The 26,283-nt window shown below is 40.2% G+C and overlaps 1 protein-coding gene across 1 annotated transcript in view; it reads left to right on the plus strand.

The window, feature by feature from the left end:
• Positions 1–26,283, plus strand: part of LOC141415484 (SHC-transforming protein 3-like) — a 59,569-nt gene that overhangs the window by 8,198 nt on the left and 25,088 nt on the right. The window contains exons 3-6 of the mRNA XM_074052196.1: positions 9,502–9,652; positions 10,699–10,786; positions 13,836–13,994; positions 16,852–17,147. Coding sequence (XP_073908297.1) covers positions 9,502–9,652; positions 10,699–10,786; positions 13,836–13,994; positions 16,852–17,147 — 694 coding nt within the window. The remainder of the gene's footprint in view (positions 1–9,501; positions 9,653–10,698; positions 10,787–13,835; positions 13,995–16,851; positions 17,148–26,283) is intronic.

The following is a 26,283-nucleotide window of genomic DNA, read 5'->3' on the forward strand; positions in this document are numbered from 1 at the left end:
CATGTACTTCTTGCCCTCAAACCCTCCCTTTGGACCTTCTGTTCCCCTGTGCAGATTCTATTAGCCTGTAAACCAGTTTCTAAATCAGCCAATTCCTCTCCCAAACCTCCTCCTTCCCCATGTAAACAGACTTCTTGCACTGCTTACCATGCCTGTCTCTTCCTATTTTCCTGAAAAACTTTCCCCGTCATGGAGTTAAGCAAGCCACTCCTTGCCAATTCTGGCCTCAAGGAGGTTCCAGCTCTGGGAGAGCTCATGCTCCCTTCCTGTGGGCTGAGACCAAGCCCCGGATTTATTTGGGTATGCCTCATGCTACATTGGTGGAGTCCTGTTTGATTATGGCATCTGACGACTGCTTTTCTTCCCCTGCCCCCACCATCTAATGCCCCTTTTTCCTGAGACAGTGACCAGAGAGTGGAGGTTTCGTTTTGCTGAAAGAGTGCTAGTACCAGTCAATGGGAGCAACCTAGAGACACAGGTGATGGCTAATCCCATAGGCGTGTGTCATGCCTCCAGGCTCTGCCTTCCCCTCCCTTACGTAAGATGTCAGCACACCTTTTCTGCCTCCTCCATGGTCTCACCACATGTCCTTTGTCTCTGTCTGCCTTCCCCTGCCTGGGCTTACTGGGACCCTGCCTCCCATGAAAAACCTGTAGCATGGTACCTTATGACTTAAGTTATTCCAACTAGTTTGCCAGGCTTCTCAGTCTAAAGTAACTTTAAATCAGCTGCTTTACAAAAAGCGCTTACAAAAAACTGCAGCTGCCATGCTTATGCCATAACTCCACCCCCACAAGGGGAGGAGGGAAAGAAAACAGGCACACCTGTGAACAGGATGCCAGCTTCTGGACACAGCAAAAATGCCTGCCATAGCTAAGAAAATCCATAGAGAGGACCCAGTACATCCTGGGCCACCAGCCACATGTGGTGATGGTTGTGGCCCTCCGCCACTTCCCCTAGAATAAACGCACGCAGAGTACACAGGAAGGGGGGAAGGGTGACAGGCCGCAGGATCAGGCCTAGGAAGCCAGGGTCATTTGTCCCAGGTGTGTGTGGAGGGAGTGGCGCCTTGCACAAGTCCTGCTCCTAGCCCCACCTCACACCTTGGGGCATCAGACCCAGCCCTTGTAAGCCAATTGTTAGCTCAAGGTTATAGTTCCAGAAATAGCAAAATGGACATTACTGTGGTCTCTAATCTTCTCACTTAGAATTTTCTATACCTCAACATAAATTTTTCCCTCCAAATATAAACACTAGTTGTCCCATATGGTACTGTTATTGGCCTGAAATGCCCTCTGAATGCCATTCTCTAACTTTACAAATGATTTCTTTGTTAAAAAGGTAGGCTTTATTAAAGAGGCTGCTTGCTGTTAGCTAAAAGACAGGATCCTAATGTTTTGTTCTTTCTAGATGGGACCTGCAGCTTCCAGACTTCTGGCCTGTAGATGTTGGAAGCTTTGTACTGAGGCCTGGCCTCAGTAAGCCTTGGGTGACCAAGAGAAGTGGCCTTCACAGGGTTCCTTAAATTACAATACCATACTCCAATTAGACCTTTTCTATAAAAGTACAAAAAGTAAACTGAGGTCCCCTATACAATTTCTACCTTCTAAGCCACTCCAATACTCAGAACCTCCTAACGAGTGCTTCCCTCTTCAATAGGCAATGATAAGAAGAGGGCAAGTCATATGTCCCCTTCCAGTTAACAGATCTAAGGGAAATTTAAAAACATCTAAACAGCTGTAAGAAGATAAGTGGCATTAATGTCACTTCAGCCATCTCATAGCAGAAAAACATAGTTTAACATAGACCAAATCCCTCATTTTCAAGTGAGGAAACTGAGGCCCAGAACAGTTCAGAGACCTGCTCTCCAGAGTGTCAGGTGTCAATGTAAAATAACAACTTTACTTTACAGCAACAATCTAAAAAAAAATCCTCTTACCTTTCTACAGCATCTTAAGGATGCCATCAGAAAGCATACCACAGTGGACTCAGAGTCACAGGTGAGAGAGGTTCTCCTCAAAGATAAATTTCTAACAGTCAGCCCCAGATATTCGTAAAAAACTCAGACTGTGGCTGAAGGGAAGTCATTGAGCCAAGTAATACAGCTAGCCATGTCTGTATTTATAGCTATGTCTGTATGTCCAGGACCTTCCTAACAGGAGAGAAAACATAAGAGACACCATGGCCTCATTGCTGCCCTCAGAGAGAGCCCCACCCAACTGGGTCCTGTATCCTGAACTTGCTACCATGATGGACATGAGGGGCACTTCTGCAGAGAATGCTTAAGGGGGGACATCCTGGGAGACAGCCCCGCCCCCAACCGGGACCCTGCCCTCTGCAAGGGTAACCACTGGAGGTCTAAGTGCCCCCATCACCAGATGGAAGGCGAGGTGCCACCTCCTGTGGATTGATGGGTCCCAGCCTCCTGTCCACACTTCACTTCTTGGCATCAATGCTGAGGAGCCATAATGGCAGAAAAACAAAAGATCATTTTCCTCCTAGACAGTGGAGCCTATTTCTCTGTTTTACCTTTTTCTCCTGGTCCCCGGTCCAATGACAAAAGTTATCTTTCAGGGCAAATCTGGCCAGCCCTTAGAGCGCTAGTTTACCTGGCCTCTGGCCTGCTCCTGGGGAGACCTCCTCTTCTGTCACTCTTTCCTCATAGTTCCTGGAACTCCAGTGTCCCTGCTGGGACAAGATTTACTATCTCAATTAAAAGCTCAAAGTCTCCTCCCCCCAGGCAGCTATCTCTGCTGCCCCCTCCTTCAGGAACAAATAGATTCCACAGTGTGGACTGATGAGATGAGTGTAGCATGAGCCAGGCTGGCCCTCCCTATTCAAATAAAACTCAAAAATCCCTCACAGTTTCTACACCCAAAACAACATCCCCTCAAGCCTGAGGGATGATGAGGCCTTATGCATATCATAAATTCCTTAAAACAGCAAGGGCTACTAATTAGTTGCTCCAGCCCCTATAATAAATTTAAAATTCTTATAAAAGTTAATTTTAAAATACAAGTTGCAAAGTAAACTGGAAAAGATATAGATAAGTAATAAATGTATTTTTTGAGAAGTTAAAAGAAAAAGACATGTTTTTGGATGAGAAAGGATTTTGTAAAAAAGGGTTTATCCTAAAGATTGTTTCAAATAGAAGGGGAAAAAACAAGCCATCAAAGGGTTTAGTATGTTATATAAAGGTCTAAGTAAGTTTTAAAAGTGTATAATAAAAAACCAGTGTGTGATAAAGTTAAAGTTGAATATAATCTAAGAGTTGCCTAAAAGATTTTTAGGGTCATGTCAAACTAAAATCAAATCCTCTATGTCTATAAAATAACAAGGTTATCTTAATATTGTTCTGCTCTGAGTAACATCTACAAAAAACCATTACAGAGAAAGATTTTATCAAAGAAATTATTTGTGTTTTCTGCTGATCTTGTCAAGCTTTAAGTACTGCTAAATCAGAGTTCATTTACATATTTGCTTATGTGTCCTAAATGACCACCTTGTAACAGTGTTATGTTATACTTTATCTAAATATGGTACAAACATTTAAAAAGTTAAAAGAGTCAATTTATATAAAATAATGAGCTAAAGCGCTCTTTTATCCAAGATTGTTACATTTAAATCCTGACAGCCCCTGCCTCCCAGAGGTCACCTACCTAGGTGTGGCCTTAAAGGGACAGACTCACTCCCTGAGTCATAAATGCATCAACCCAATCTTCCATTTCCCAACCCCCATACCATAAGACAGCTTACAGCTTTCCTGGCAGTTGTAGGATTTTGCAGAGTTTAGATCCCTAGGTATGCAGTTCTGAGCAGACACCTTTTTATGATCCTCCTAATATTCCTATTTGGGTCTTAGATAATGTATGGTCACCCATTTTTCTTAGAAAACTTGCCTCCAACAGACTCTGCTCCTCTAGCTGACTACTTGCCTTCTCAGGGAACTTCTCAGAGAGCATGCAAACCAGATCCTGCCCCACCCTATAACAATTTCTGTTAAGCCAGGGCATCTTGTTCTCCAAAAAGGATCTTCTACCCTCTCCATTGGGACTTCAATGAACCAGCCCTCATCTGGTCATTCTCATGACACCCACTGCTGTCAAGCTCAATGGGCGCCCCCAATGGCGGCACCTCTCAAGAAACAATTAGAAAAATGGAGAAGAGAATTGGAAGACTCTTGAAATTGTCTAGGGAACAACATTTCACAGTGGTTCTCCTGGCCAATGCCCATCCTAATGCCTGTGTTTCTTCTTGCTCTCCTATTCTTAATCTTCCTCCCTTGTATCATACTATGTGTCTCTATTGCCAATCAAAAACTTAACCAGCTTCTCCTCTAAGGATACCAACCCCTGATAGCACAACCAGAGGACACCTACAATGGACCCTACCAGGACACCGGGTTATAAGCATCATGAGCCCCTCACAGAATGCCTGCTACATTTCCTTGACTCCCTACATGAAGATGGATGGTTAATACCCACCATACGGAGCCTGGGTGTACACCATCATGAGACTCACCACCCCAGCACTGTTTGTCAACTAACCCTCCCTTCCCCTACACTGCCCCTTGCCAGCTTGAAGAAGTCAGAGTGAACACAACGCCCCCCTTCCTTAAACAAACAAAAAAGGAGGAATGCTGGCAATAATGGTGCCGATAGGTTTCAGTTCTTACTGCACCCTTAAGTTTCTGTTTCCCAGGGTCACCGTCCTGCCTCAAGTCTAGCTTGAATTCCCCTTCTGCCCCAACCTCCAATCAGCATGAACCACTTTTCTCTCTCTCTCTCTCTCTCTCTCTCTCTCTCTCTCTCTTCCTCTCTCCCTCTTGCTAATAAAAAATTTAACCAGTTGTACCTCCAGAGATACCAACCTCTCCAAAACCATCCAGAGGACTGCTATGAGGGCCCCCACCAGGACACAGGAGCCTGAGGATCTTGCCCCATACAATGACCCCTGCCAGCAGGAAGCAGCTAAAGAGACCAATGCTTCGCCCCAATTCCTGATCCTCAGCCCCTATCCTCATCATTATTAAAGAAAAAATGGGGGAATGATAGAACAATAATATCACCATTTTGTGAATCAGCCAAAATGGCAGCCCTGCCCTTAAATTCCTGTGCTCTAAGACAGCCCCACCCCTACCCAGAGACTACTGCACATGCACTAACTTCCTTACCCTCCCCCTTCTATAAAAGCCACTGCTCGCCTAGACTCAGGGCTGCACCATCTTTTCCTGGGCCAGCCTGGCAGTTTGGGCCTGCCATTAAACTTTGCTCTATGGACGTGAGACTTTTCTCGTGAGCTTTCTTTGAGAGTGGCATTTTTCCTAACAAAGATAAATGGATTTCTTTGTTAATTCTGTTTTTATTTCTTCATTATTAATGTGTAAAATATAGTTGATTTTTGTACATTGATCTTATAGCCATCAACCTTTCTTAACTTCTTTATTAGCTTTCATAGCTTTTTTTTGTGCATACCTTAGGATTTTCTATTTATAAGACCCTGCTATCTGCAAATAGAGATAGTTTTATTTCTTTGTTTCTAATATGGAAGCCCTTGATTTCTTTGTATTATCTTATTATTCTGGCTAGAACCTCCAGTACAATGACTACAGGAGGCATGTTCCTGATCTTAGGGGAAGAGCATCCTGTCTTTCACTGGTATCTAAGTTGTTAATTGTGAGCTTTTCATAGATGCCTTTATCAGAAATACCTCCCAATTTTTTGAGTGTTTTTATAATGCAAGGTACTGGGTTTTTTTCAAATTATTTTTGTGTCTATATTGAAGTAATAATGTGGCATTTGTTTTTATTCTGTTGATAGGATATATCACATTAGCTGATTTTTATATGTTGAACCAAGTTTATATTTCTAAGATAAATCCCTCTGGGTCATGGCGTATAATTCCCCTTCTATATTGGTGGATTTAGTCTGCTAGGATTCAATCGAGGTTTTTCCATCCATAGTCATAGGAGATAATGATGTTCCATTTTCTTTTCTTTTGGTATCTTTGTATGGTTTTTGTATTAGGGTATTACTGGCTTCATAGGTTGAGTTTTGAGGTGCTGCCTTCTCTACTATTTTTCAGAAGAGTTTGTGAAGAATGGCTGTTAATTTTACTTTAAATATTGTTAGAATTCACTAGGAAGCTGTATGATCCTGGTCTTTTCTGGGAGAGTAATTTTTTTAATGATTAATTCGATTTCTTTACTTTTTACAAATATATTCGGATTTTTAATATTTTCTTGAGTCAGTTTTGGTAGTGGAGTCTTTTAAGGACTGTTTCCATTTTATCCAAGTAGTTTAATTTGTTGCCTTACAATTACTCATTTTTTTAGTAACGTGCCCTCTTTTGTTCTTGATTTTTATCATTTGAGTCTTCTCTCTTTTTATTCTTAGTCAGTCTAGCTAAAGAATTGACAGTTTTGGTGATTTTTCCAAGATCTAACTCTTCGTTTCATTAATTTCCTTTATCATTTTTCTATTGTTTATTTTTGCCTTAATAATACTTTCTTCCTTTTGCTTGCCTTAATAATACTTTCTTCCTTTTGCTTGCTTTGGGCTTAGTTTGCTCTTCCTGTTCTGGTTTCTTAAGATAGACGATCAGTAACTGATTTGAGATCTTTCTTTATCATTAAGTGTTTTATAATATAGTTATTTCCCTCTAAGCACTTCTTTTTCTTTACCCCAAAAATTTTGACATGTTGTTCATTAATCTCAAAGAAATTTCTCATTTGCCTTATGATCTCTTTTTTGATCCATGTTTATAAGAACATTAATTTCTACATTTTGTGAATCCTATGTAATTCCTTCTGCTATTGATTTCTATTTTGATTCTATTATTACATGAAAATATACTTTGCATATTTTCAGTCCTTTAAGATATTCGAGGTTCACTTCTTACCTTAACACATACATGGTCTGTCTTGGAGAAAGTTCCTTTTACACTTGAAAAGAAATTTTGATCTGTGTTGTTGAGTGGAGTGTTCTATAGATGTCTCAAGTTGATATTTTATGTTGTTTAAACTTCCATTTCCCAATCTTATGTCCAGTTGTTTTATTTATTATAAAAAGTGTCATATTTGTGGCTTCAAGTGTTATTGTTGTATTATCTATTTCCCCCTCCAGTTTTTCTTTCTAAAGTGTGTTTCTCATAGAAAACGTAGAGTCAGGGTGGGATCCAGCAGGAGTGGGAAGGATAGAAGAAGAGGGTGAAAGGGGGGTGAAGATGATCAAAGTAATTTGTATGCATGTATGAAAACAGAATACTTATACCCATTTAAATTATTTAAAGAGGGGAGTATGAGGATAAGAAACAGTAGTTGAAGGCACGAATTTGATCAAAATACATTATATGCATATTGTATTTCCATTATATGGAAATATCACAGTGAAATCCCTTGTACAATTAATATATGGTAATAAAAAAAGAAAAAATAATTGTAATAACAAAAAAGAAAAACAAACCATATAGTTAGATAATTTTTTATCAGTTGCACTAATCTCTGATTTTAATTAGAATGTTTAATGCATTTTTATTTAATGCAATTTGCTGATATTTCAGAACTCTCCTCTGACATTTGGATATTTATATTCTATACATTTTATGTCATTTTTGTCCCCTATTCTTCCATTACTATTTCCTTTATGTTAATAAATATTTTTCAAGTGTATCCTGTTAATTTGTCATTTCTTTTACTGTTTTTTAAAAGTAATTTTCTGTGATATATTGTAAGAACTTCTGTAAATGTCACAGTGCACCCCCCAGTACAATAATAACAAAAAAAGGGAAAAAAAGTAATTTTCTCATTGGTTGCTATAGGAATTTCAATTAGCATCTTAATTTATAACAATTTAGTTCAGATGAAGCAACTTAATTTTTATGTACACAGAAGCTTTGCTCCTGTGTAGCTCCATCTTTCCACCCTCCAGTGTCTTGTTATAGTCATGCCAATTACATTGTTATTTATGTGGCCCATCAACACAGATACAATTATTGTTTTATACAGTTTTCTTTTAGAGGGGAGGAATAAAAGTTATAGGCAAAAAGTACATTTATATTGTCTTCTATATTTGTCTGTTAACTTTGCATTATTCTCTGCTTTTTTATGTAAATATGGATTTAGTGTCCTTTCATTTCAATCTGAAGTACTTTTAATATTTCTTGTAGAGAAGATTTGTTAACAATGAATTTTCTCCATTTTTAAAAGCTGGGAATATCTTTTCTGTTACATTTTTGCATTCTGATCTTATTGAACATGGAGTTCTTGGTAGGCAGTCTTTTAGCACATGGAGTCAGTTACTCTATTGCCTGTCTTGCCTCTGTTGGGTCTGGTAAGAATCAGCTGTTGACGTTACTGATGGTCCCTTGTATAGGATGAGTCATTTCTTTTGTGATTTTCAAGATTCTGTTTCTCTTTGGCTTTAAATAACTTGATTATGATGTATGAATCTCTTTGAGTTTATCTTAATTTGAGGTTTTTAGGTCTTTTTTTTTTTTAGCTTCTTAGATGTATAGATCAATGCTTTCTTTTACCACATTTGGGGATATTTTTAACTATTATGTCTTCAAGTTTTTTTTTTTTCTGTCATTCTCAGTCTCTTCTCTTCTTTGGGGACTCCATTATCTATGTATATGTTGGTATACTTAATGGCACGTCCTACAAATCTCTGAGGCTCTGTCCATTTTTCTTAATTATTTTTTTGTTTCTGTTCCTCAGACCTATTCATCTCAATTGACCTATCTTTATGTTCTGTCATTCTTCTGCATGTGCAAATCCACCGTAAGACCTTCAAGCAAGTTTTTTAAATTTGGTTGTTTTTTTATTTCTGTATTTATATTGAGATGCCCTATTTTGTGAGGCATTGTTATTGAGTTTTTTACACATGATTTCTTTCAGTTCTTTGAACACACTGAAAGTAGTTAATTTAGAGTCTTTATTTACTTAGTCCAAAGTCTGAGTTTCTATACAGACAGTTTCCACTATTTATTTTTTCCTATATATGAGCTCTTCCTTTTTTGTTTCTTTGTATGCCTCATATTTTTTGGAATGGAAATTTAAATGACATGGTGTAGTAATTTTGGTAATCAGATTTCTCTCTTTTTCAGGATTTGTTACTGTTGCTGTTTGTTTTAGTGACTTTTCCTCACTAATTCTATAAAAACTCTATTTTTTGTCATATATACCCACTGATGGCTCCACTTGGTTACCTATGTTACTTTGCCAACAATTGAAGACAGATTTCCTTAAATGTCTGGAAACACACTGATGGAGGGCATGCCGTCCATTACCTGTGGACCTCATCCCACTGGGCTCTGCCTCTTAAAGGTCCCAGTACCTCACAACACTACCACTCTGGAGACAAAGCCTTCAACACAAAAAAATTTGGGTGAGGGCGTTCACACTTAAACCACATCCAAACCATAGTAGGTACTGACATTAGATCTGTTGGCCTTGCATTCAAGCTCAAGTGTTGGCAAAAGCCCTTGGAAATCTCTTGACAGAATGCAGAGTCTTGATGAGCCGTGGACAGAAGAGGAGGGAGATGGTCCAGACCACCCTTACTATAACAGCATTCCCAGCAAGATGCCTCCTCCAGGAGGGTTTGTTGATGCACGACTGAAAACCAGACCCCATGCTCCTGACACAGCCCAGGTGAGTCTCATGCTTTCTCCTTGGACAGAGGCTCACTGGACCTTTTTTTTTTTTTTTTCATTTTCTTCAGTTTTATTTCAGATCGATGTTGCATTTAGCTTTTGCCATGATCATTCACGAACTCTTTCACTTCACTTCACAAAACATGTGACAAAGAGAGGTTTTTGCTTAATATCACAGTGCATTAGCCAAGTGCCTTGCAATTAAATTGTGATTCCTGAGATGTGAGCCTGGGAGTCCTCTCCATCCTAGGACAAATCCCATCATATGGTGATCTTAATGAGCAGGAGACAGAACTGAAGGTTTTTTAAATGTCTTATTGTGCTCTGGGTTCTCTGAAAAAAGAGTGAGTATAGGCCTTTAAATTATGAGATTTTTAATGTATTTTCTATTTTATCCATTCCCCCTTCAGCCCCAAATTTCCCCTTTAACTTAAAACTGCTTTTTAGAGTTATTATATTTCTATCTTGTTATAGGAAATTACTTCCCTTCCTCTTTTTTATGGTGCTGGGGATTGAATCCAGAGCCTTGTGAATGCTAAGTACATACTCCACCACTCCCAGCCCTGGAAAATTTTAACATTACCTACTTATGTCAATGAGAATGGTGTCAATAAAAATGGCAATCTAACATTGAAATCAAAGATCTAAGACAGAGGAATTTCCTGATTTTCAGAGCAGACTTCCCCAAATGTGAATGATTGTGGGCCTCTGAATTAGTGGGAAGTGGTATATGTCACATAGATACTCCAATTGTAATTCATTTTAGGTTACATTGAATGACATGACCACACATGAAAGAGGTCACTATAACAGTTGTAGTTGGTGGGGGAGGTGCGCTGTGGGAGTCATAAAAATGAGCAGGGTGCATGTATACCACCCACATAAACTTATTTGTCAAAATGCCATCCATGAGCCATGAAGGAAAAACTGAATGTAACAGAGGGCGCAGTCCACCCATCAAAGTCCTACCACTGCATTGTGGCTTTCAAAGATGGGGAATGAGAGGATAATTCTTTCATTCTGTGTATTTACATGTGTCTATAGTTTTCAGGAAAAGAGCAAACTTATTACCAGGGAAGACACTTAGGAGACACGTTTGGTGAAGACTGGCAGCGAACTCCCATCAGGCAAGGTGAGAGGCAGGGCAAGGTAGGTGAGAAACACGAAACACACTGGTAACAAACAGGGGCTCGCCAGTGAGTCATCACTTCCTGTGGAGTAGCAGGGTGAGGCCTTGCAAAGGTTTGCTGTGAGCAGTGCTACAAATTCCTTACAGACCCCTTAGAGGGGCAGCATCTTTCTCCCATGTCCACTGGCACAAATCCTGTGGTGCCTCCCTGCAGTCCCAGGTCCAGCTCAGACCCACTAGCACTCACTGTCTTTATGTACCTTGGAGACTGGCCACTGGCAGGCTTCCTCTGGCCAGAGCTTAGTTGCCCAGGGCTGCTGAGGAATTGATATTCCAGGAACACCTTTACCAATGTCAAACAGTAGTCAGTGAAGAACCTCTGAGATGTATTTTATTTACAAAAAAGCTCTGTGTTCCCCAGCAAGGGAGAGCCCGTGTCTCCTGCAGTGATTTCTTGTCCTTCCTCATCTCACTTCCCCTTCATGCCCCCCACTCAGGGGCAGCTTCAGGAGCAATGTTGGTACCTGCTTGAGGCTGGGGTTTATGGCACAGGAGGTACTGCAGATGTAAGTCACTCATAGGCCCCCGGTACTTTGAGAAGACATGTCCGTGTCTTAGCAAATCTAATAACACATGCTTATATCACATGCTAAAAATAATTTAGTTATAACTAAATCTAATCTAATGTAAGTATGTATAATCTAGATATCTAAATATCTAATGTAGATATCTAATTTAGATATATCCAGATATAACTATAATTTACATTAACTAAGAACTAGCTACTAACTACTCATAAAAATCTTTACTTTCTATAGTTATTTATATATACATAGTATATATATATATATGTATTCTCTCTCCATCCTGTCTGTCTATTTATCTATCATCTATCTCTTTCATCTAAATCTATCTCTGTCTATATCTATCTATCTATCTATCTATTTATATTTACTTCCATCCATCCACTCATCTATATATCTATCCAATCTATTCTTTAAAGACTTCTTTCAACTTTAACTTTTTTCCCTTCTCAAAATTTTTCACAACTCTTTCAATATGTCCTGTTACTAAGCCTAGAGTGTCTGAAGAAGCTGGACATAACTGATGCCTTATGAATATAAATTCAGCCACTTACTGGTTTAACATTAAGCCTTATCCCTTCATTCTAGCCATTTGTGCCAGGGCACAAGCAACAATAAGTTTTCTAAATTTTCCTGTAAGAATTCCATTTCTGTCTCACCTGAAGAAAGACTCATAGTATTAGCCTAGCCAACCAAACACAGTAGTCCTGCTGAAGTAACAACCTGACTCTGCCTCTAATGCAATGAATATAGCAAATCAAAGATGTAATTTTGCCAGAGGTTCTTTTTCACTATGAGCTTTGTCCCACAAATATTTCAAATGCATTTAAATAGCATGTGCATTTGTAAGTATAACTGTTAAAGACTAAAGAAGGTACATTAGTTCCTCTAGATATTTACTTTATGGTAAAATATGTCAGATTTATTTTAAAATATATCTTTTAAAAAATATATTCTGCTATTCCAGCCAGGAACACAGCAGTACAGAACACAGCAGGTGCATGAGGGAAAAATGAACCTTACATAAGCTCCCAATCGGAACAGAGACTCATGTTCTTGATAAATTTCAAGGTCTTATTTGGAATAATAGACACATTTTTCCCATAGAACAAATAGGAATGACACTTACTAATTTGCCAGTCGGCATTCCTCCAAAGTGAGCATTAATTCCAGATGCCACTATGGCATGCTTCCCTCTGCCCCAGCTCAGCCACTACTGTTACCTGCAGTTGGAAAGACTGTCAGGAAGGCATTCATGGAACTTTTGATCTTTTCCTTTTTGAAAATTAGTTTGTAGAATTCTTTCTCTAATCACTGATTTGTTTGTAATATATTCAATCATATAAACCTTATTTGGTGGTTGCTGAGCAAGAATACATAATCTAAGAACAGCCTGCTAAACAAATCATGTACAAGGATAAGAAGCCAGAAATTTGGCTTGTGATCTTGCAGGCACAGTTCCCCAGTGAAGGACCATTATTTATTTGTGTATATTTGCACAACACTGCATCCTCACGTGCACAGCCTGGGCAATGGTGGAGTGCTGGAAAATACCTGTCAACAGTTACTGGGAAAACTTTTTAAAAAACCCAGAACTGGAGCTGGGTGTGATGGCACTCACCTGTAAGCCCAGCACTCAAGAGGTAGAGACAGGAGGATCACAAATTTGGGACCAGAATGTACCACTTAGTGAGATCTAGATCAACCTGGATTACATAGTGAGACCCTGTCTCAAAAAGAAAAAAAAGTCCTGAACCGACTCTTCCCAGTGGTACTGAGCCAACATTAATACATCACTACCCCAGAATAGGACAGAAATGTGAATGCCAGGGCATTGTTGTGGATGAGTTTGTGTGAGTGGATTGGAGACTGGTATACACAGAAAAGAGTGACCCAAGCATGCATTCTTGAGTGACAGAACAGCCAAGACCCTCAGGCTTGGCCTCAGCCTCAGCACCCCTTGGCCTACTAGGAAGTCCCTTTGATGCAGTGTGACTGCCTCAGAAGTGTGGCAGGGAGTGTTTCTCAATCCTGCTCCATAGACCCAGGCTAGGAGTGGATCTGGAACACCTGTTTTGTAAGGAAGGACTCTATTTGTTAGGAGGAGCTTTATAATCCATAAAGTGTTCACCGACACTTAAAAAAAAGAGCAGTTAAACTAAGGCTTGTGGTTCTGCTCAGCCATTTCCTATCAGAGCATTTGTGAAGGAGAGGAAAAGTGGGGCACCTCCTCTGACCATCATGGTGCCTATCCTGACATTGACTAGCAGGTCTCTTTTTGACATCTTAGCCAGGACACAGCAGCATTGGGCTTAGAAGAGGAGAATTTAGCTCAAGGACATCTGCAGGAAGAATGTTCTCATTGACTGGCTTCAGGAGCTCCTCTCTGGAATACTGGGGAGCCCAACACCAGAGGCACAAACCTTGTTGCCATCCTAAGAAATAAGGGGCTCATTTTCTTGTTGCAGGGTCCTTGGACATTTACAACATGCCAGAAGGGAAAGGACATGTGGCCACTGTGGGAGAAGCACCCACTTATGTCAACACCCGGCACATCCCACCACAGGCTCTGCCAGCTGCAGCCAGCAGTGCCGAGAGCAGCCCACGGAAAGACCTCTTTGACATGAGTAGGTTTTCCATTGGTCTCTCATTTTCTTCTCTTTTGAGGTTGCTTTTTACACTGCTTTTTATTCACTATACATCTAATCATTGAATTTTCTGCAAGCAGGGTTTTGATTAATGGCTCTTTTCTGGGCTCAGATTGGGCTCATTTTAAGACTTTGGGATTCTAAAATCTTTCTGCAGTCAAGAGGCAGAACCAATTGTCCCCTGTTTGGAACTGACTTTGCTCTTGAAGACTTGTCCATGCATTGAGACAAATGATATACACAAATCAATGTGTTCATTTATCTATTTATTTCAATATTAATTGGCCATTCTTTGCTAACTATTGTGTTATTTACTCAGGATGCACAGATTAAATGTCCTGCATTCTCAGAGGTCTCAGTCTTTTAAACAAGACCAGCATACAAACAAGAAATTGCAATGGGCCTCCCTTACATGTGTTCTCTCTCCATTGCTCATTTGTTCACCTATTTATCCTTCTGATTCTCACTCTTTCTTTCCAACTACTCCTTCCGAAAATTTATTGAGTTCTTAACACACGTAAAATACTTTTCTACTTATTAAAGATATCTAACAAAACAAAACAGACAGCCCCTACTCTGGTGGGGCTTAAAAAACAACTAAGCATGTATTGCCAGGTGAGAAGGGCTCCCAAGTTACAGGCCATAGGTCTGGGAGAGGAGAATGGCAGGAACTTGTCACACATGGCAATGTGGACTTCCTGTTTGTCGTACAGGTTAGGAAAACTAAGTCATTCACAAACCTAGATGGGATGAAAGTGGAAATTATTGTTGAGGAATTTGGAAAGAGTTTCCAAAGCTCACAAAAAGCTTTATACTTTAAAGTTTTCCTTTTTTAATTCCTTGAGAACTTAGCAAGCTGAAAAGGACAGGAAAGGAGACTAGGGCTGAATGAGTTGCTACTCTGTGCTAGGCACTTGCTATTTTGTTTGATTTTTCTCAATTACCCTACAGATAGATTTTATTATTACTGTTACTATCCCTAATTTATCGGGAGGAAATGGAGAATCCTACAAGTTAAGTAACCTCATCACATGTAAAAGACAGCCTTGCTGGTCCAACACTTGCTGCTCATGGTATCTCATGTGGGTGAAGATTGGGTTAAGTGCTCTGAAGACTAAGCAGCATCACGATACCCACACTTTACTCTTCCTCAGCCATTGCGGCTTCCCAGTCTAACTCCCACTTTGACAAAAATCACCTGAACCCAAAGAACTATTGAGTGTCACTGCCTGAAGATAGCTTACAGATCACTCCATCCAATCCCTTCATTTAAAAAAAATGTGAAAACAGCCCGAGAAGTATGAAGCCACTTCCCCAAGTTGTAAAGCAGAGCAGAGCCTCCAGCCTCTGTTCAGTTCTTTCAGTTTCTCTTTATTGTGGTCTAGTGCTGTACTTCCAGGAAAATCATTTCTACTGTTTAATTTAGTCAATTTAACAGTGACTCCTGGCCTCAGAGCCTGAGGAGAGTTAGGTGGGGCTGGATTTTGAGAGCACTGAGAACCAGAGCATCCTTCTCTCCAGTTAACTTCTACTCCTACTCCCAAAGGCAGAGAAGGAGACAGAAAGAAGAAAGGGCTTAAAGGGGGTTGTATCTACTGAGATGGATGGAAGTAAAGGCAATACTGTATGGTGTTGATCATGAACCATTAGAGCTAAGTAATAGTACGGGTGGCAGCGATGGTGATGATGTTGGGGATGTTGTACGTATCACTTTACAGGAAAACTGAATGTTGAAATTTAATTGGCTACTTCTTTTGGCACTGGTATTTGGTGCTGTAGACCAGCAGTTTACCAGTCCCTCTAGAGCAAGAAGTGTGTTCCAAAGGAAACCAAGCCAAGAGTGGTATCAGGTACCCATATTAAAAATAAAAATAAAATAAAAAACAAACATTTTTTGGCAGTACTGGGGTTTGTACAAGCTTCATGCTTGCTAGGCAGGCACTCTACCACTTAAGCCACACCTCCAGCCCCTTCTGCTCTGGGTATTTTGGAGATAGGGTCTTGCTTCTTGTCCAGGCCACCTGACTTGATTCTGTTTATGCTTCCCACCTCTGCTGGGATGGCAGGTATGCACCACTACACCCAACTTTTTACCATTGAGATGAGGTCTTGCAAACTTTTTTGCCTGGACTAGCCTAGAACTGCAATCCTCCTGATCTCAGTCTCTTGCATAGCTTGGAATGATAGTCACATGCCACCACACCCAGCTATCGGTTGTGATAGGGTCTTGCTAACTTTTTGTCTGAGCTGTCCTCAAACTATGATTCTCCCAAGCTCAGCCTCCCACATAACTTGGGATGACAGGCTCACCAGATAAAAACTTTTTGCTATAGAAATGAATGAAGGGAAAGTAGAACTTGTAGCCTGGAGTAGGTCACACAAGTGGCACCCGAGGATTTTGAAATGAACCTTCAGTGGATTGGGCTTAGGTTTTGCATGAAATCAAAGCTTTGTAGGTTGTCTTTCCTTTGGTATTGGCAAATTTTTGTACAAATTTGTTGAGGCTGTCTGATTTTCTAAGGAAAGTAGGTCGCATGAAATGTGTATAGCGTGTAACAATGAAGTCATTCCCAATAGCTAGACAAAGAGTGTGCTTAAATCCTTGGCACAAAGCACAACTCCCAGCTATCTGGGGAAAGCAGATTCACCAGAGTGAGTCATGCCAAAAATTGGGATGTGCTTTAAACGTTTGTGATGAATCCTGTTATACTACCAGCCAGTTGTTTTTCTCTAGTCACTCTCTCCCAAGAAGTTGTGTTTGCATTTTCATCTCTCACACCATGTTTTTATCATTCTTTCTTGGGATTGACTTGTTGCTGGAAAATGTTGTTGACAGAACCTTTTGAAGACGCTCTCAAGAACCAGTCCTTGGGGCCCATGTTGAACAAAGCAGCCTCAGTGGAGTGCATCAGCCCCGTCTCACCCAGAGCCCCAGACGCCAAGATGCTGGAAGAGCTGGATGCTGAGCCTTGGTACCAAGGAGAGATGAGCAGGAAGGAGGCAGAGGGACTGCTGGCGAAAGATGGAGACTTCCTTGTCAGGAAGAGTACCACCAACCCTGGCTCCTTTGTCCTCACAGGCATGCACAATGGCCAGGCCAAGCACCTGCTGCTGGTGGATCCTGAAGGCACGGTGAGGCATGAGGCAAGGGCCTTCCAGTGAGCTCATACCTACCTTTAACCATGTCTACTTCTTGAGCAGTGTGGTGGGGTAACCACCGCACTGTCTCCTCTACCTGTGCATGCCTGGCTGGGACAGAGGACTTAGGCCTTCTGGTCAGAGCCAAAGGAGAGGTGTCCAGGGTGAGTGCCCTGTGGGAGTAATAGAACTTGGGAAATTACCATGGCCCCGGCTAAAAGCCCCAATCCATGTCCTTTAAGATAAATAAACAGAATTTTAAGCTTACTATATAGAGACTTAAAAAACATTGAGTCTCTACTCCATATCATATTCTAAAGTAACTTCAGTTGGAATTGAAACCTAAATGTGAAAGATAAAACTAGAAAGCTGTAAAGAGAACTATGAAGAGATAAATCTATGAAAAGAAAGTTTTTCTTCCAAATACATTCACAGTGGACAAGGATATACAGGCTCTTGGATTTTTAATATTTATCTCAAATATTGAGTTGCTGAGGCTGTAAAAATGCTGAGCAGTAGGCGCCCCTACCCCAATTAGTCTCTTGTTTTCCTGTTCAGAGAAGTTATGCCTGGTGACCTGGTGTTGGTACCAGTGTGTCTAAAAAATTCTGTGCATTTGGCTGAATCACCCACCTCCCAATCAGTGAATATATTTGCCTTTACCCTCGGTATAGCCCAATAATTGTTAAGTTTAATAAATGCAATTAAATCAACTTAACCATTGAGTATTCCCAGGATTGTTGTTTACAACTTCTTAGGCTGTGAAAACAAAAAGCACAAGGTAGAATGATTTAAGTAGAATTATTTCAATGATTGATAGTAGGTCTGAATCAATCAATAGCATTGAACTTGCACACAATTTAACCATATGGGATGCATGGGTGGGAGCAGGGAGGGGCTACCCGAGATGATTGAGGGAGTCAGATTGAGATGCCAGCACATCCCAGCTCCTGGTGCTCTCAAAACATCTGTCTTTGCATAGTCCCTTTGCCCTCTGCACTAAGGCCACCGCTTCCCCAAGGATGGACTGTAATGAAAGTGACCACTTCCTTCCAGCCCACCTACAGTAGCTATTTTTTTACATGTACATCATCTACGAAAATATAGTTTTTATGTTTGTGCCTTTTAGAAACTTGCAAACATGATGCTGTTCCATAAATCCCCTTTCCCTTCATATTTTTTATCCCAGGGTGTTTTTGAGAAATGTTGATGGTGCTTTCTGTATATGGGCTCAATACTTGGGTGGGCTGCCTCGGGTCCATCGTACACACATTCTGCACGTCACTTACTGGGCTCTCTGGAGAAGGGCACCTAAGCTGCCACAAAGCATCATGGATGTTTTTCTCTGTACTAAGGTACAAAGTCTCTGAGTCTCTCTGGGGCAAGTGTCAGGAGTGAAACTTTTAGACAGAGGAAATGCATGTGTTTAATTTCACCAGGGATTGCATTTGCATTCTTCAATTAGCTGGACCACTGAGAGGCTCACTAGCAGACCGCAAGGGGTCCCCCATGCTCTTCCTTGATGACGTCTCCCTAGTTTTGCTAGTCTGTAGGAGTAAAGAGTAAAAGGACACCTCATAGTCTAATTTTCAATTTTAATTACATGTCATTAGCAGTTTGCCAGGTATCTCCTGTAATTTTTTTAATGCTTTTATCTTGTCCCATATTTTTCTTTTGACTTCATTTTTTTCCAGTATTGGGGATTGAACTCAGGTCCTCATGCTTGCTAGGTAGGTGCTCTACCATTTGAGTCATTCTGCCAGGCTTGACTTTTTTAAAACTGGGTTTTCTTGTTGAGTTTTTTAGCAATAGAAATTCCATGTGAAAGCTTTTGCTTTTTTTTTTTTTTTTTTTTTTGATGGTACTGGCATTTGAATTCAGGGCCTCTTGTGCTTGCTAGCCAAGAAACTACCACTTAAGCCATGCCACCAACCCTTGCTTTTCTTTTTTTTTAATCTGATAATTTTGTCTGTGATGTTCTCCATCAAAAGAGGTTTTTCTTTAGAATGTAGCTGAATCCATCAGTTTTTCAGTTTATGGTTTATGATTTTTTAGTTTAAATTTTTTCCTCACCCACAAGTTACAAACAAACTGCATTCTATGTCTCCTTCTATTAACTTTAGCTTTCACAATTAAGTTTTAGTTCCAGCTGAAGATACCTATTTTTAAAGCCTCCATAAAGTAAGCTCATTTTTGACACCTTTTACCAAATCATTCATATTTTCTCTGCCATACCAATGTTCCTTCTGACTGTATTCTGGGCTGGGATCTGTTTCTGGAGTCTTACTTCTGTTCTATTGATCTACTTATTCCTTGTGTAGGTACTATACATTTTATCATAATGGCTGTAAAATTGTCTTAACATCTAGTGATGTGACTCCTTCCTCTTGATTCTCCTTTATGCAAACTTCATTTGCTCTTCTCAGACATTTACCATTCTTTATTCTGACTTTATTTTTTTATAAACCATACGATTAACTTTTACTGTGTCACTTCTTTTTATTAGCATATGTTAATTGTACAAAATAATGGATTTTGTTAGGACATTTCCATGCATGCACGTAACACACTTTGATCATATTACCCCATATTTATTCTGATTTTTGAATCAGTTTATCAGATCCCCAAAAATACATGCAGGAATTTTGGTAGGACTCACATTGAATGTGTAAATTAATTTGGTGGAGAAGGAACATTTTTAAATCTTAGATCATCACATCCACAAACATGACATAACTCTCCATTCACTCAGTTATCCTTGGTGAAGTTTCAAAATTCTCTCCAGAAAGTTCTTCCATTTCCTTTGTTAGGTGGTTTCCCAGAGTGTCTAGGTTTAGACCCCGCTGTAAGTGAAGTTTTGTGGCTAGGTACCTTTCTCAACAAGCACTGCTATGGAAAGATGAGTGTGGTGTGATCTTTGTGAATCCAGAGTGTTACTGGAACCGGGTCCTACCTTTGCACGCACTGATAGATAACGCACCTCCTGCTCATCATTACACCTGTTCTCACTCTGCTGTGCCTTTGAGCGCTGACCAGAAGGGGGCGCCATTGCCTGGCCCACGCTGAAAGGAATTATTTTGAGATTTTGTTCCATTAAGAAGAGTATTTGCAGTAAGTTTTTGGTAGATGGTCCATCTCAACCTAAGGGACTTAATTAATTAGTTAATTAATTCAGTAAATATGCACCGAGTGCCTCCTAAACCTGAACATCATTTTGGACACCTGGTATTCATCTGTAAGCCAATTTTAAAAGAAAATCTCCTCTTTGGTGGAATGTTTACCTATTACTTTTATCATATATTGCCTCTGAACTTTATCACATGCTTCTTCAGCATCTTTTGAGTTAATAATTTTTTCTTAAATCTTTCAATATGGAGAACGACACAGGTAGATTTTTCTGATGCCATGATCCCATCATAAATGCTACTTTGTCTTGGTATAGTAATTGTTAGGTTTGGACACTTACTCTTTTCTTTAGGATTCTTTGGACTCTCTGTTATAAGTGAAGTCTGCCTTTGCTTGTGAGTGCTTATCTGACTTGAGTATCTATCAGGTTGATATGGTCATACTCACTGCTTAGTGTGAGTATGAACTGGGCTTATTTCAAATCAGACAAGGCTTGTCAGGGAATCCCCTGATAAACCAGAGTATCCCCTGGATACTCTATTTCTTTATTCTGACTTATTTTTTAATACACTTATCACAAACAAGCATTTGCTCAGTTGTTAATTTGATTATTTGATTCCCCCTTCCACTAGAATATAACCTCCGTATGAGTAGCAATCTTATTTTTGCAGTAATTTTCTGCTTTGGGCCCAGTACCTGGCACACAGAGGTGTTCAACCGATGAGTGCTTGACCAACCCAGGCTCTTACAGGTTAGGAATTGAGAATCCAAACAGATGACCTGGGGACATCATACCCTACTAAGTATAGCAGCACATTCGATGTGGTGTGCAGTTGCAGAACCACAAACCAAGTTTTCTAAATGGAACCAGCCCAGAGTTCTGTCTTTGCATAAGCTGTCCACCAATTCACTTGTAGTTTTATAAAAAGAAAACAGGAGAGAAAATTATCAAGCAATTTTATGAGAATATAAATATTTCAGTTGAAATCTGGGCTATTTAAAAACATGATATGGCTAAATCTAGCTAAATATGTCATCATACAAAACAAAGATGGTTACATTTCTGTTCATTTAGTCTTTTTAGACCAAAGAATGCTTTTGAAAGAGAAAGATACTCTACTAACAATATATATGTTGTACATTCAAATCAGTATCAAGATGGTGTAGAAAATGAGGTAATAGGGTTGTAATAATATGGTCAAACTCTGTCCACACAAGCCAATCCCAAAGCTGTGCTGTTCATATAATTTCAGGTTTGGAGGAGAAATTTGCAGTGCAGTTGGGAACACTTGTTAAGTCATACCTACTAATGACTATTCTTTTGGGGGGCTTTTAGCTGAATCTGATTATCTGGTTTAATTGATCTGATGGAGGATAGCTTTAGCTGAAAAGAAAATGGAAAGGAAAGACTTAATTAAAAACGTATGTTGCTCCCTTGCTGTGAGGACACCAAAATAGACGCAGAACACATTCTATTCAATATTTATTCATCTGATTTTCATGGTAATTGGCTGGTCCCTGACTATAAAGGGGAAAACTTGGCAGAACAGATTACGCACAGAAAGAAGGATGCAAAACAGTTCTGCATCTAAATTTAATCCAGAGTCTGCATGCCTCTGAGGCCCTCCCACCATGCGCTGAGGTCACTGGAAACCAGGTGAGAAGGCCACTTGGGACAGATTCTGCACTTCCTTGGTAAGGTGCTGAAAATAAAAGACCCTAAAATAACAGCTGAAAGAGCAGTGACTGGGTCTGAGAGTTAGGCTTCAGAGAGGCAGTCTGAAACCTCCTCTCCCTACCCGTTTTTTCTTTTCAGCATCTTCTGAATCACTCAGTCGGCCTATGTGTGCTTGAAATTATGCCCTGAGTCATTCATCATTGGTTCATCATTTGGCTTTGTAATACCATCCCAGTGGGGTGAGCTTGCACAAGTGGCTGGGTTCTCCCTGGCCTTCATTCATGTGGTCTCTGGTTATTGCACATTTCAGAGCACACACTGGGGCGTTTACCCATTAAATCACAAAGAAATGACAACACTCCAATATTCCCACACTTCTTAGCTATTTCTTTTATCTTGAGAATAACTTTAAAAAAGAAGAAAGGACTTTTTTTAATTGGGTAAGACTCTAAAATTGTGACAATAAAGGCAAAATAGAAAAATGAGATTGCATCAAATTTAAAGGCTTCTACATAGCAAAGGAAACAATCAGCAGAGTGAAGAAACAACCTAAGAATCGGAAAAAGTATTTGCCAAGTGTTTATCTGCTAAGAGGATAGTGTCCACAATATATAAAAATTCAAATCAATAGAAAAAGTCCAATTAAAAAATTAGACAAAAGAGCTAGAAAGACATTTTTCAAAAGACCTACAAATGACCAACAGGTTGGGAAAAAATGCTCAACATCACTTATCACCAGGGAGATGCAAATCAAAACCACACGATGTCACCTCACCAAGTTATTGTGCCTGTTATCAAAAAGACCAAAATAATGAATACTGGTAAACACACAGAAAGAGAGCCATTACACACTCTGGGTGGGAAGGTAAATTGTACAGATGCTATGGAAAACGGTATGGAGTTTCCTTCAAAAAATTTAAAGTAGAACATGTATGATCAATCTCACTGCCCAAAGAAAATGAAATCAATATGTCACAGATACACCTGCACTCCCATGTTTACTGCAGTACTCGTCACAGTAGCAGAATCAACCTAACACACACATACACACACAGGAATACTACTTAGCCCCCAAAGGATGGAATCCTGTCATTTGTCACAACATCGCATGAACCTGCAGAACATTAGGTTAAGTGAAATAATCTAGGCAAATATTGCACACTCTCATTTACCATGGAATCTATGAAAGTTATTTCATAAAAGTAGAGAGTAAAATAGTGATTATCAGAGGCCAGGGAGGCTGGGAAAAGGGGAACTGGGAGAGTAGGTCAACAGTAGGGTTATTATAGCTAAAAATAATGCATTCTGTATTTCAAAAATCTAGAAGAGAAGATTGAGTGTTCTCACCACAAAGAAATGGTACATGTGTGAGGTGATGGATATGCTAATTACCCTGACCTGATCACTGCACAATGTATACATGTATCACATCACATTGGGCCTACATTTGTACAAGTATTGTATGTCCATTTAAAAGGTGGCCCTCGAGCCCCTCCTCTTACTATGCCTTGTTATTGTAAGATTTCATTTGTATCAGTCAGTCTGGGCTGTGTTACAGGAGCAAATAAAGCCTGACTCCTTCACGCTTCACCCAGTAGAACTTCAGTCCTGACGCATGCCCAGTCCCTGTGTGTACCCAGCCTCATCTGATTATTGGGTGGCTCAGGACCCAGGTGCTGTCCATCTTCTGTGTCCACCTGTTCAAACCACCAAGAAATCAAAATTGCTACCGTCTAATCTTCTGAGCCCATTTGTGTTTCTCCAATTATCTAACAATGCCTTTTATTTCAAGAGTCCTGCTCAGAATTGTGCATTTTGTTGTCACATCTGCCTCCTTCAACCTGGAGCAGTCCTCAATTTGGAGGACTGGGTGCTTCGGATGCATCCTTAAATGTCTTCCAAACCCAGGTGTTAAGTGCTATTTCGGAAATGGTCAAGCCTTTAGGAGGTGGGGCCTGGTGGGAGGAAGTTAGGTTATTGGGTACCTGCTCTTGAAAGAGATATTGGGAACCCAGCCCCTTTTTTTCTCTTTGCTTCCCAGCTGTCAGGAGGTAGATAGCCTCCTCTGCCACTCACTTCCACCATGATGTACCAGTGCAGTCACAAGTCCAAAGCAACAGAGCAAAGGACCATGGACTGGAGCCTCTAAATTTGAGCCAAAGTAAACTTTCCCTCCTTAAAGTTGATTTATCTCAGGACTTTTGTCACAGCACCAGAACACTGACTGATACTCTCACTCTTTGGGTCTGCATCTTGCTGCTCTTTCACAGAAATGACATAGGGTATCTGCTGGTGGAAATGACTGAGTGTTCTCTTTGATGGCTTCATTCAGGAGGCATTTGTCAGGCTTCCCCACTGGAGACTTTCTCCTCTTTCCTTTGTAATTAAGAAACATTGGGTGGAAGGTATGTGGAACTATCCAAACACTCTGGTTGCTAGTAAAAATTTCAGTTATATTGATTCTTTTTGTTAGAATTCATAATTCCCAAATTTACTCATTGGATTCTAATCTGTTAGTGTATTTATCCTGATGCTCCTTCAACTGGCTTCTGTGCCCTTTGTATATGTTCTCATCATTCTTTGAGCACCTCCATCCCTGTAACAGCCTCATCCTCTACCACTAATCCTGCAAGCTGACTTTTCTCCCAAGGACACCTGGAGCTTTCATAAGGGGAATGGTCTCTAGAAACTAAGCTCATGCACAAGCTATGCTTTTTGGGATTGTGTTGGCTCCCTACCATGGTGACAAAATTCCTGAGATAATCAACTTGAAAGGAGGAAAAGTTTCTTTTTGGCTCATGCTTTTAGATATTTCAGTCCATGGTCATTTGGTACTGCTGGAGGCAGCTGCTCACCTCATGTCAACCAGGAAGCAAGAAGAGAAGAAAAAGAGAGAGAGAGAGATTGAGAGAGAAAGGGGAAGGACAGAGAGGCTAAGGTCCCAATATCCCTTTCAAAGGCATGCCCTTAAGGGACCAGAAAACTTCCAACTATGCCCTACCTTGTAAAGATTCCACCAGTAGCATCACAGGCTGGAGACAAATCCTTTAACACAGGGACCTTCAGGGGACACTTATCCAAACCTTAACAAGAGTGTTGCTGTCCCTGGGCCTCTTAATGGTTAGTTAGAGCAGGCACACACACTGCCACACCACACACACACACACACACACACCAGCCTCTACATACACACACTCACACCTCCACACAATAATGCACACATATACATTATTGTCTATGTTTATTTCCATATCTATCTGTATATATTGGGAACCATGAATTTCAATTCCAATCCAATATCACAGATTGATTATCGGTTGTCTCCTCTTTTCGGCGTGTATAACTCCCTTCTCCAATGATGAGTAGCCTGACTCCCACTATCTTTAATATCTTCACTTACTTGTCCAGTACCACTCATACGTAACCCTTCTCCCATCTTGGCTGCTTCTCCTTGTCTATCATGGGTACCCTTCTTACCTTGTCTGGGCACCTACTCCTTCTGCTGATCATCCCCATATGGCTTCTTACCTTACCCTACTCATGCTCTGACACCCCACACTGGTCCACCCTGTCACCTAGATGTCCACTCCCCTCCCCAGACTCTGGCTTCCCCTACTGGGCTGTGTAGCCTCCTCCCTGATGATGATGCCTTTCTTGACACTCTACTTGGCCTCTAATACCCCCTATTCATCTGTCATCTGGTGGGTACGTTCTACTCACGTGGCTTGGGTCTCTTTTTCCATTCATCTACTCATGGGCATATAGCTGAAATATTTGGCTAGATATGGAAATATTTGGCTATTGTGAATAATGCCATAATAAACGGGAATTTCAGGTATCTCTATAGTAAGCTGATTTTGATTCTTTTGGGTGTATACCTTAAGTGATGTGGCTAGATCATACTATAATTCTATTTTAGAAGTTTTAAGGAACCTTCATATTGATTTCCATAGTAGCTGGACTAATTTACATTCCCACTAGCAGTGGATAAGATTTCCTTTTCCCCTGCATCTTTACCAGCATTTGTTGTTGTTTGTTTTCTTGATGACAGCCATTCTGATTGGAGTAAGATAGAATCTCAATGTGGTTTTGATTGGCATTTCTTTTATGGGTAAGGATGTTGAACATTTTTCATGTATTTATTGGCCATTTGTACTTTTTCATTAGAAAGTTTCTGTTCAGTTGCATTGCGTGTTTATTGATTGGCTTATTTGGTTTTACGCTGTTTAAGTTTTTGAGTTCTTTTTTTTTGTGCTCTACCTATTAATTCCCTGTTGGATGAATATTTGGCAAAGACTTTCTCCTATTCTGCAGGTGTCTCTTCAC

Source organism: Castor canadensis, chromosome 13 (genome assembly GCF_047511655.1).
Source record: "Castor canadensis chromosome 13, mCasCan1.hap1v2, whole genome shotgun sequence".
Classification (NCBI taxonomy): domain Eukaryota; kingdom Metazoa; phylum Chordata; class Mammalia; order Rodentia; family Castoridae; genus Castor; species Castor canadensis.